Source organism: Streptopelia decaocto (assembly GCF_964273445.1).
Source record: "Streptopelia decaocto genome assembly, chromosome: 8".
NCBI classification, from domain to species: domain Eukaryota; kingdom Metazoa; phylum Chordata; class Aves; order Columbiformes; family Columbidae; genus Streptopelia; species Streptopelia decaocto.
In genome coordinates, this window is record NC_138662.1 from 17,681,472 (window position 1) to 17,693,145 (window position 11,674).

General features: G+C 60.0%; 1 protein-coding gene across 1 annotated transcript; it reads left to right on the forward strand.

Moving 5' to 3' along the window:
* Positions 1 to 203: 203 nt before the first annotated feature.
* LHFPL4 (LHFPL tetraspan subfamily member 4) lies at positions 204 to 11,065 on the forward strand. The gene is made up of 4 exons (XM_082060283.1): positions 204 to 698; positions 9,180 to 9,416; positions 9,546 to 9,562; positions 9,789 to 11,065. Exons 1-4 carry the CDS (start codon positions 293 to 295, stop codon positions 9,795 to 9,797), a joined length of 669 nt encoding a protein of 222 aa, XP_081916409.1. The 5' UTR covers positions 204 to 292; the 3' UTR covers positions 9,798 to 11,065.
* Positions 11,066 to 11,674: the final 609 nt, after the last annotated feature.

Here is an 11,674-nt window from a genome sequence, read left to right on the forward strand (position 1 = left end):
AGGCGCCCGAAGCGGCCCGATCCCCGCGGGGCGCGCGCGGCGGGCTGCGCTCGGCTCCGCAGTGGCGGGGACGGGGGGGGGGGCGCGCGCCCGCGCGTGTCGGGGGCGCGCGCGGGGCGCAGAGGCGGCAGCCAAGATGGCGGCGCGGGTGGCGCAGGGGCCGGCAGCCCCCGGGCGAGCTTAGGCCGCGGGCACCCCCTTCCCCCCGCCCCCTGCCCCCCCCCCGCCCCGGGCGGGCTCTCCGCCGTCGCGGTGTGTCCCCCCGCACACACCCCCTGCGGCGGCCGGCAGGATGCTGCCCTCGCAAGAAGCCTCCAAGCTCTACCATGACAACTACGTGCGGAACTCGCGCGCCATCGGCGTGCTCTGGGCCATCTTCACCATCTGCTTCGCCATCATCAACGTGGTGGTCTTCATCCAGCCCTACTGGGTGGGCGACAGCGTCAACACCCCCAAGCCCGGGTACTTCGGGCTGTTCCACTACTGCGTGGGCAGCGGGCTGGCGGGCCGGGAGCTGTCGTGCCGCGGCTCCTTCACCGACTTCAGCACCATCCCCTCGGGCGCCTTCCAGGCCGCCGCCTTCTTCGTGCTGCTCTCCATGGTGCTGACGCTGGGCTGCATCACCTGCTTCGCCCTCTTCTTCTTCTGCAACACCGCCACCGTCTACAAGATCTGCGCCTGGATGCAGCTGCTGGCAGGTACCCGCCGGCACCGGGGATCGGCCCCCTCGTCCCCCGCGACGGGGCTTCTCCGGGCGTTGGGGCGGGGGGTGGGTGTGGGGGGTGTGGGGTTCGCCGGGACAGCGGTGCCAAGGGCGGGCAGTGGGCGCTGGCACCCCAGGCGCTGCTGGTAGGGTCGCTGGCCATAGGGAGCACCAGGGATGCTCAAGGAAGCTGGGCTGGGTACAAGCACTGCAGGATCATGGTTGCCCCGGGGCTTCCTGGAACGCCCCAACCAGGCATCAGCACTGGCAGAGCACCAGGAACAGGTGCCAGCTCAGGGCACTGTCTCTCAAGGGTCCCTGTGCAGAGGGTGGCCATGGGGAACATCAGGTTTGCTCAAGGAAGCTCGGCTGGATACAAGCACTGTGGGACCACGGTTTACGGAACAAACCCTGGGGCTTCTTGGGACACCCAGGCCAGGCACGAGCACTGACAGAGCACCAGGAATGGGCACCAGCTCAGGGCACTGGCACTCAAGGCTCCCAGGGCAGAGAGTGGCCACAAGTAATACCAGGATTGCTCAAGGAAGCTGGGCTGGGTACAAGCATTGCAGGATCACACTTCCAGGAGCCAGCCCTATGGCTTCCTGGGACACCTGGGCCAGTCACCAGCACTGACAGAGCACCAGAAACAGGTGCCAGCTCCAGGCACTGACACCCAGGGCTCCCTGGGCAGAGGGAACACCAGGGTTGCTCAGGGAAGCTGAGCAGGGTGCAAATGCTGTGAGGCTACGAGGCATCTCAGCCAAGAACTGTCCCCAGGGAATTCCAGGGCTTCCTGGGACACCCAGGACTGACAGAGCACCAGGAACGGGCACCTGTTTTGAGCACTGGCACCTCAGGCTTCCCTGGCAAGATCTGACCCCAGGGAACCATAGGGCCCCCAGGAAAGCTGGGTCAGGGATCCACATCAGGAGACCCCAGAACAGGCACCATCCCTGGGGGTACCTGGACAGCCTGGAGCACCCCAGGACAGCCAGGCCAGGCACTGGCCTCGGAGCACCCTGGGACACCCTGGACCTGCGAGAAGCCCCCTGGGGACCTAGAGCTCCTGGCCACCCCACATCAGGGACTAGTCTCCCTGTCTGCCCAGCCCCAAGAGCATCCCTGAGCAAGCCTTCACTTGGGGGGTACCCACTTTGAGGGGTACCCACTTTGGGGGGTACCCACTTTGGGGGAACTCCCAGCTCCTGAAGGGCCCCCAGCCCTGTAAAAGCACCTGTGCACAGACAGACCCACCACCTCCCCCTTCAAGAGATGTCGTGCCCAGTCCCCTTCCCTCCCTCCAGCATCATGAAAGGGCTGTGAGCACAGACCTTCCCCTGCTCTCCGCATGAAGACACCCTGAGCACAGCGCTTCCCGCAGAGGGACATCAGATATTTACCTTGATGTCTCCTCAGAAATGAGGCTCACCGCGCCCCCAGGCTTGACCAGGCTCAAGCCCGGTCATTCCCTCCAAAAGTGTCCCTGTCTGTAGATCCTCCTTTGCTTTCTCCACAAAACAAACCCCACCATAGATGCACCCCAACGTCCTCACTCCTCAAGGGGATGCCAATGACCCAAAGTTTTCCCCAGAAGGAAATCTGATGCATATGTTGATGAGGATCCCAAGTGTCCCCTTGTGTGCATACCTCCATGCTGTCCTCACAGAGTGTTTGTCCTTTTGAGAGAAAGACCCTGAGGAGAGATGCTGAGCTTCCCCTGGCAGCAGGACCCTTCACTTCCTTCTCTCTCAATTTTTACTGTGTGTGAAAAGATATTGTGTTACTCCCCACTGCATACAAAGTGTTAATAGACCCAGAGCTTCCACCAGAAGGACCTAGAGCCCCCCATATTCCTAAAGAAAGGACCCCAGCCTGTCCCCCCCCAGCAGAAGGGCCCCAATCATTGATGTGAGAGGCTACAGCCCTCCATGCTGGGGCTTGCAGCTCGCCTGGCTCTCTCCCTTGCAGCTGCTTTGGGCTGGAAAGCCTGACCTCTCCTCACCCAGATCAGGACCTGGAACTGCCTTGGCTTATCAGGAAATTCCTTCATCTTTAATTTTCCCTGTCCCGAAGATTTACCGGTTTAAGGCAAGCTCAGAGCCCAAATCCTACTGATTGTCAGCAGCTTAATCAAGTGGCTTGGAGCGCCCGGCCAGTGCTGCTGCCGTGCAGGGAGCTGCGTGGCGGAGGACACAGCACCAAAAGCAGCTCTGGGCTTGTCCCCAGTGCCTCCTGTCCCCAGCTCAGGCTGGGGTGGCCACAGCAGCACCCTGCTGCTGTCACCTCCGGGACCCCTCGCCCTGTCCTGGGATGTGTTCCTGCTCACACTTTGCACCTTGTGGCTGTACTTGTATTGCTCACAGCTGCTGGGGCCACGGGCCAGCCCAGGCTTGGCTTGGAGCTCTCCCAAATCAGCACAGCGACGCGGCCTTTCTGTGTTGGGGAACGTCCAAGGTGGCATTGAGACTGGCCATCCACCCTGCCCCGAGACAGGGCGTCCTGCAGGAGAGGCTGATGTCACCACCAGGGACGCAGAGGCAGTGGGGTGGCGCATTTTGGCAAGAGGGAGTCTCGTCTGGGGGGCCGGGCAGGACTGAACTGCCCTGGGCACATCAGAGGCAGCCACAGGTGGATGTGTCACCTTGCACATGGAGGAGAAGCTGCTGTGACCCATGGAGAGGACACCAGGGGCCAAATCCTGCGTGTGGGGTGGGGATGTGGCCCAACGCAGGCTCCGGCACAGTGTGACCATGGACTTTGAAGATTCACCCACCTGGGAGCCTGGAGGGTCGTGCCAGAGCAGAGGGATTGGAGGGGCAGAGCAGGGAAAGGCATTCCTGCTGCCCTGGGGAGGATTTTAGCTGAAGGACTTGCGCCGCTATGGCAGAAGCAACAGCAAGACCCAAAGTTTCATGGTTTCACTGGTGAAAACCTGGTGAACAAGGTGAAAGGCAGAGAGATGGGGCAGAGGTGGGTCCCCCCATCCCCACGGGGTGGCCGGTGCAGAGGACAGAGCTGCTGAGCGAGGGCATGGACAGAGAGGAGAAAAATCAAGAGCAGGAGGGTGGGGGAAGATGAGAGGATCAGGAATTCAGTATCTCTTTCAGAAAAATTAAAAGTTTAAATCGTCAATGTCTAATTAGTGGACGACAATCAAGGAAAGGTTTAATTAGAGCTTCGCAGAAAGCTCCAGCTCAAAAGCTGCTGCCCCCCTAGGAGGAAACTGGATCTAATTAAGAGAAAAGACTCTGCTTTATCACAAATAGAAACGTAGCCATCTGCCCTGTTCAAAATCCCAGTAACGCAAAACTGGAGATTTCGCTAAATCCTTCTGTTACAAAACCAGAAACGGGTCTTTAACATGAGCACGTCAACAGCTGCATGACTGACAGCACCCTGATGCCACCCCAGTCCTCAAAATCAGCATCGGAGTTCCCTCAGCAAGTCCCAGGGGATGACACTTACCGTGGAGGAGCCGTGGGTGATCCCTCTCATCCGTCCTCCGTGGAGGGCACGTACCGGAGCAAGCTGAAGGCAGCTGGGCTGGTTCTGTGGGTTCCCCTGTTCCAGTGACCATGTAGCAGTCGTGTGCTGAGACCATAGAACCACAGGATGGTTGGGGTTGAAGGGACCTCTGGAGATCATCCAGTCCAACCCACCTGCTAACGCAGGGTCACCAGAGCAGATCACACAGGGTCACATCCAGGTGGGTTTGAATGTCTCCAGAGAAGGAGACTCCACACCCGCTCTGGGCAGCCTGGGCCAGGGCTCTGGCACCTCAGAGTAAAGAAGTTGCTCCTCATATTCAGACAGAACCTCCTGTGTCTGTTGCCCCTCACCCTGTTGTTGGGCACCAGCACACAGGAACACCCACCAGCACCAGCACCACACACCGAGCAGGCTGCTTGGGAACCCGAGTGTTTCCTCTGGTTCCCCAATTCTCTGCTGTCACATAAGATACGCACCCCCTGGGAGTTAACTCGGAGCTTTGAACAAAGTTGTTCCAGTGTCTGGCACTAACACCAGCACGAGAGACCCCAGACTGCAGCCACCCTGTGTGTCACCACACCACGTCCCTCCCATGAGGACAGTCACCCCGAGTGGGTCCAGGGCTCTATTTTCATGAGGGCTTCCGTGTTGAACTTACGGTCTACTGAGGGCCAAAAGAGGCAGCCAGCTGAGCACACAGCCCCTCTCACACAGGGAAAGGGACTGGCCCTGTTTGAAGGTGTTTCCCCACACTTCAAGCCCAGCAGTCAGTGTGGTGTGTCCTTCCAGCTCGCTCTGGACAGGCACAATGCGACACGCGGGTGTGATTACACCCAGGGCCGTGTCACTGCCCACAGGGCTGGGGTTTGTCTCTATCATTGTCACTTTGGAGTTAATTATACCCCATCCAGGCACATTGCCTGATGAAGAATGTGATAGTATGTGTCCATCTCAGCCCTTTTCTCCTTTGGGAGACCCCTTGGGAGCTATACTCACCTCTCGGATGGGCCTTTCCCACCCACCAACGTGTGAACCGGTAGCAAAGACAGAGCCTTGATCGACGGCTTCATCTTCTGCACCCGAGCTGCATTTGCCACCGCCTGAGCCGGGGCCCCTGGCACGGCATCGTTTCGGCACATCCACAGAGAGCCCCAAAACACACTGAGCCACGTTGGGACGGGCTCATCTTCCCATCTGGGACTTGCTGGAGAGACAGCACCTCTCGGAGAGAGTTTGAGGTTTCAAAAAAAAAAAAAGGTTTTCATGGATATGAAAGTAAAGGATTGAAATTCTTAATGAGAAAAGGAGAGACAGATATCACTGCTCCAAAGCAGCATAACTGGGACAACTGCTGGGAATGAGGATGAAACAGGGAGAAATATTACCAATATATGATCTCCCAGCTGAACCTCTTCCACCTGCTGACCTTGCAGCAAAAAAAGATATCACTGCACAAAAACCCCTTGCATTTGCTGAATTACTGGCTTCTGGCCCCCAAAAAACCTTTCCTGAAGATCTCTCTTCTCCTTCCCCTGCCATTCCTGTTGTGCAGGGGGACAGGAGCAGCGGGGTGGCACAGACATCATGTCTGTCCGGTGCCTTGTGCTCCACAGCCACCAGCCCCGGGCTTGGGAAGCAACGTAACCCCCTCCCGTAGCTGTTAATGTGCCCGTGGGCCCTCGAGGGGGTGCCCGAGCTGGGTGTTTTGGAGCCGCTCGTGTCCTGGAGCTCACATCCCTTCACTGTTGTTCCAGATAAAGTACCTGTCAGTTCTGATTCGTACCAACTCGTAACTCTATTCTGAATCCCGCTGTTTTTTTTTTGGCTCAGAAACAGCCTGTGGAGCAAAACGCCGTAAGGAAGCTCCTGTCTGTGTAAATGGCCGGTGCTCGCTGTCCTGAGCACGCTGCCGTTAATTTTCATTTATTTTTGAGGCATTTCTATTTTTAGGAGTGGGGGGGACGTGTTTGTTCCCTCAGCTCAGCTCTCGGGAGATTTTCTAGCGAGAAGCAGCCACTCCAGACCCCAGAGTCACCGCACCTCCCTGTCCCCGGGTCTGCAGTGCCCAGGGGCGCTGTGTTGGGGATCTCTAGTGGGGACCCCCCGTGTGCCACCAGCATCGCGGCGAGTGTCCGTGGGCACAGTGAAGGATACAGAGCACCCAGAGCTTCCTCCCCATGAGGGAGACATGGGGGGCTGGGGGGGTCACTGAAATGCCCACGGGGCCAACAGCTCGCTGTCCCCAAGCCAGGCTTATCAAGCCCCTTTGGGATGCAGCAGTTGCTGGTTTTCCCCCCAGTTACCCCCACATTTTCCAATTTTCAGTCCCTCGTGTGTCCTGTGGCAATGGGATGCTCTTCACACCTGTGGCCAGGGAGAATGACCCACATCTCAGCTGCAGGGAATGTCCTTAACCAAGCCAGACTTCCCAAACCTGCAGACTAAACTCAACAGCAAAAGCGATTAAATAATCAGATTTGAACCCTGCAGGCACAACTGCATTGGAGTGGGGCTCAACAAACACCCAGGTCACTCAGATAGTCCCTATTAGCTAAATGCACCTTCTGCCAGGATGTTATCCTGCCAGGAGGAGCCTCATCATCTCCCTCCACTAAAATCTCACTCCAGTGTTGCAGCCTGAGTCCTAACAATTGCCTTCAATTAATTTATTTGGTGAGGATATCAAAAGCCCTTGAGATGTCCATTTCATTTCTGGGGGACCCTGATGAGGGAGCACCAGGGAGCGGGAAGCCGTGAACCAGCCGCAAAACCGAGCTGAGAAATGCTGGGTTCCCCGGGGCCAGAGCTCGGCACGATCCCGCGGGCAGCCCTGCAAACCGCAGCCGCTTTGTCCTCCCTCTGCAAACACCAAAACACCCGGTCTGAAATCCTGCCGTCCAGCTGGGAAAGCTCTGGAAGAGGGAGCTGGAGCCCAGGGCCACGGGAGGGATGGCAGAGGTGTGTGTGGCAAAGTGTCTGGCTGTCCTTGGTGCCACCGGCAGCGGGGACTGACACCACACCCAGACTGCATATTGGGAGCAATTTCTTGATGGAATGGGTTGTGGGGCTTTGGAACAGGCTGCCCAGGGCAACGGTGGAGTCACCATCCCTGGAGGGGTTTAAAAGGCATTTAGATGAGGTTCTTAGGGACATGAGTTAGTGTCAGTGTTGGGTTATGGTTGGACTCGATCTTAAGGGTCTCTTTTAACCAAAATGATTCCATGATCCTCAGAAGAATGGGAATTAAAAGCAAAATAGACAGGAGCTGGTTTATTTTTTTTCCCTCTTCAATAGTGGCTCCTTCTGGAGTCATCACCCGGTGGTTTTTACTGTGGTTGCCAGGTGTAGAATAGGCTGTTTTAAACAAATCCCAAGGTTTTCCTGCAGGTCCATGAGGGGCCTCGGGGCGTTTGGAGGCGGGTGCTGCGGGCACAGGGACGGGCAGATCCCATCCTGCCGCCCTTGGCCCCGCTGCCAGGGGCTGGTTGAACAGGGTGGCGTGAGGCCCGGGTGGGGATCCCCCCTGCGCTCTGTGCTTCAATGTCACTCTGTGCTGCCAGGCACGGGAAGGTGTTTCTAGGACATCGGGGGGGCTTGGGGACACGCAGCAAAGGGAATTACTTGTGACAGAGCTGAGGACGCGGCTTGAGCTGGGAACACGGCAGAGGGGACGAGGGGAGCGCTGCCCTTTGCTGCGAGGAGACCTGCCTTGGGTGGCACGGCCTCACCACGGCCACCTCAGCGAGGGGCTCATGGGACAAGGCCGGTCACCCTCGGGCACAGGTGTTGGGTAACGTGGTGACTCGGGAGCGCTCCTTTGCCGGGGCAGTAAATGTGTAGCTGGATTCTCCCTGCTGAGCAGGCTGTGAGCTCTCGGGCAGAGCTCCCGGGGCTGCCCTTGCCCTGGCACCAGCGCGGAGTGGGCACACAGGTAGAGAAGGAACCGGGCAGAGCCAACCCCGGTGGCCCTGGCAGTGGCTGTGACTGCCTGTCGCCTGCGGCTGTGTCGTGACAACCCGCTGCGCTGGTGGCTCACATGCTGTGTGTTTTTTCCTGTACCTTTTTAAGCCTCTCTCTGCTTTTGCCTTAAACCCTCTCTCATGTCCTCCACAAGTGCTGTAGCCCTCCAGCACATCCATCTCCTGCCTCCTGCATCCCTGTCCTCAGTGCCCTGCCATGTTTGGGACCTGCTGATGTCCTGGGAGACTTCACCTGTGGTAGTGCAGAGCAGCGAGTGCTCAGCAAGCTCCTGCTTTACCAGGGCAGCCTGATCCACCTGGAGTCCAAATGCTCAGAAATGCAGGGGAAATACTGATGTTTGCAGGGTCCAGGGACAGCCCAGGGGCTGCTGTTCCACTGAGCGCCAAAGCTGGGAGCCCACCTGAGCCCCCGCTGGTGCAGGTAAAATTGGCACCCGATTATTTTTTACTTATTTTTGCCTTTTTTTGCATTAATATGTTTAGCCTTCCCAGCTGACAGCGGGTGAGGAGCTATTGTACTGGTTGTAGTTAGAAAAAGCGTCACCTCCTTACCTTGAAACTCACAGGCGTTGTCTCAGTGTTTCCCTCCCGTTCCTCCTGGCGCTCCCCACGTCCCCCTGCTCGTCACGGCGCGGGCGGGACGGCGGCAGCGCGGCCGCAAGGTGCTCGGATGCGGGTGCTCCCGGGGATGCTGACCCCTGGCAGGCAGCGTCCCTGCCTGCAGCGCGCCGGTGGCTCCTGCCCACGCATCAGGATCCTGCGGTGACGAGGAAAACCTGTGGGGAATCCCCGATCCTGTGGCTGATGCTCCAAGAAACCCAGATCCTGATGTCCCCACTTGTGCATGAGCCAGGTTTGGGGCAGCCACGTGCAAACGCAGTCCCCAGGGCAGCGGTGGCTGTCACCTGCTGTGCTGCCGACCACGGGCTGTGATCACACACTGACCGGGGGGCTCAACCACCCCTGGGACCCCCTGACGCTTCTCCCTCCTCTGCCCCCCGCAGCGCTCTGCCTGGTGCTGGGCTGCATGATCTTTCCCGACGGCTGGGATGCAGAGACCATCCGGGACATGTGCGGGGAGAAGACGGGGAAATACTCCCTGGGCGACTGCTCCGTGCGCTGGGCGTACATCCTGGCCATCATCGGCATCCTCAACGCCCTCATCCTCTCCTTCCTGGCCTTCGTCCTCGGCAACCGGCAGAACGACCTGCTGCACGAGGAGCTCAAGACAGAGAGCAAAGGTGAGCACCGAAGAGCCGGGGGGCTCGGCCGGGTGAGGGTCTCGTGGGCTGAACTGGCACAGCGAGGCTGCGGGGGAGCGGGCGGCCGAGCCCCTGCCCTGCCTGACACCCTCTCTTCTGTTTCCACAGATTTTGTCGGCATCGCGGTAAGTCCTGAGCGTCACCATCCTGTCCCCCAGCCCTGACCCTGTGTGGCGTGTCTGTGCTGGGTGGCCCCGTGTGGGATGGGATGGGATGGGGGACCTTGCCTGCACAGGGCAGTGGGGACAAGGGGCCGTTGGGGACGGGTATGTGCGTGGCATGTGCTGGATGCACGACGGTGGAGCCAGGCCTGCCCTGCGCCGGCCCCGACCCGCTGTGCTCTCCCCACAGAGGATATAAGGCTGAGCGCCCGCAGCAGGACCCTCTTCCCACGGCCGGCAGTCTGGGCGCTCCCTCCCCATCCTGCCCTCCATCTGCTGCCAGTGGCCACGCAGAACCCCGCGCCGCCCCCCGGGCCCTGCCGCCCACGCCGGAGACGTGCCAGCCGCCCACCGCGTCCACGGCCACCTCCATGTCCACGCTGGCACCGCCATCTCACGCACCCTGCCAGCCCCGCGCCCCTCACCGCCCGCAGACCGCTGCCGCCGCGGGAGGATGCCCCAAACCTGCTTCGTTCAAAAACAGCATCCAACTGCGGTTTTGTTTCAAGGAAAAAACAGAGTTTTTAACAGATTTCTACATCCCCAGGACTCCTGACCCGCTGCCTCCCATCCGAACGTGCGCCCACTGACGCCCTGTGCCGGCTGCTCCGGGCCCCAGCCCCTCCCCGCTCCCATTTTGTACAGCTCCGTGATCCTGTCTCCTGGCTGGGAGACCTGGTGGCCAGGACGGGGCCCAGCCTTTACTTTTATGTGTAAATTCATATTCTCTAAACAGGGTAAAGTGACTCGAGCCCCCTCGTCCCCCTGCGGGACATGGTGTTCCTGGCGCGTGGCCGCAGCTGCTGCTCGCTGCCCCCAGCGCGGGGACCGCGGGGGTCTCGCTGCTGCCGGCCGCTGGGACACCCGACTCGCGCCGCTGCTGAATGTAAACCCTGGTAAGTGGGAGCAGCTGAACATGCAACCCCCCCCGGGTGGGCAGAGGAGGAGCCCCCACCAGCCCCCTCCCCAAGCCGGCCGCAGGCTGTTGCCAAACACCTTCCCTCCCCATACGGTGCTTTATCTCCACTCGTGACAGCAAGGCTCTCCCTGCTACACACAGCTGGGGGGACCCGGGCACTGCTGTGCCTACCCTGGCCGTGTCCCCTGGCTGCCCCTTGCTGCCACGTGGCAATGGCCCGTGGGGAAGTGGCAGAACTGAGCCCAGCAGCCCCTGAGCACGACCCGGCCCCCACCGCACACACACGGCACCCTGGCACGGGCGGCCGCGGCACAGCCGCAGCTCTGCTGGCCAGGCCGGTGCGTGTGGGCCAGCAACGCAATAAAGTCCTCAGCACTGGCCGCGTCTGGGTGCAAGTGTCCGGGGGCTGTTTGCAGGGCCCCAGGCAGGGTAGGGCCCCCAGCTCCCTGGGGAGCTCGCGAGGGCCCTGGCAGGGCTGGGCAAAGCCTGGGAGCAGGGCCAAGCCGGGCGCAGGGAGCAGAGCGGGACTGTGAGCCTGGGACGGGCAGAGGAGCAGGGTCACAGCACGGGGAGGCTGCTGGAGACGCAGCAAGGGGCCCTGCAGGAACCACCACCCGCCCGGGGCTGGTGGGAGCTGGTAAGTTGCTCTGTGGGGTGGCGGTAAAGGACGGAGCTGTGCCGAAACACCCACCGGCAGCCAGAGTCACCTGGGACGGCGCGGGTGCTGGCACTCCTTATGCCAACAGCCTCTGACAAGCCTGGCGGCATCTGCATCCCTCCGGTGGCAACCGCATCCATCCGGTGGCATCCGCGTCCCTCCAGAGCCTCCTCCCTGGAGCGGGGCCGGCAGGAGCCCCCGCGCCCGGCCCTGGCAGCGCCCGGGTCTCGCCAGCTTGTGAGCGCTGCTGCCGGCTGAATTGGAAAAAAACAAAGGAAGAAAAAAAATATCAGTGGAGAAGGGAATACAGTAGCTGTAATATATCTGTATTTTAGTACAAAGTTTGATACAGTGTTTCACAAAACCTTATTGAAAAATATAATTCAAACCAGACCAGTTCGGAGCCCTGTGGTGTGGAATGGGGGGACGGGCTCCTCTGGGCATGGATGGTAAAGACAAGGGGTTTTGCAAGGAGGATGATGAAGGACCCTGCGTGGGC

Coding starts and splice junctions, on each gene's coding strand:
- LHFPL4 (XM_082060283.1), top strand. CDS start 293: ATGCTGCCCTCGCAAGAAGCCTCCAAGCTCTACCATGACAACTACGTG. Junction 699..9,179: donor CTGGATGCAGCTGCTGGCAG/GTACCCGCCGGC, acceptor TGCCCCCCGCAG/CGCTCTGCCTGGTGCTGGGC.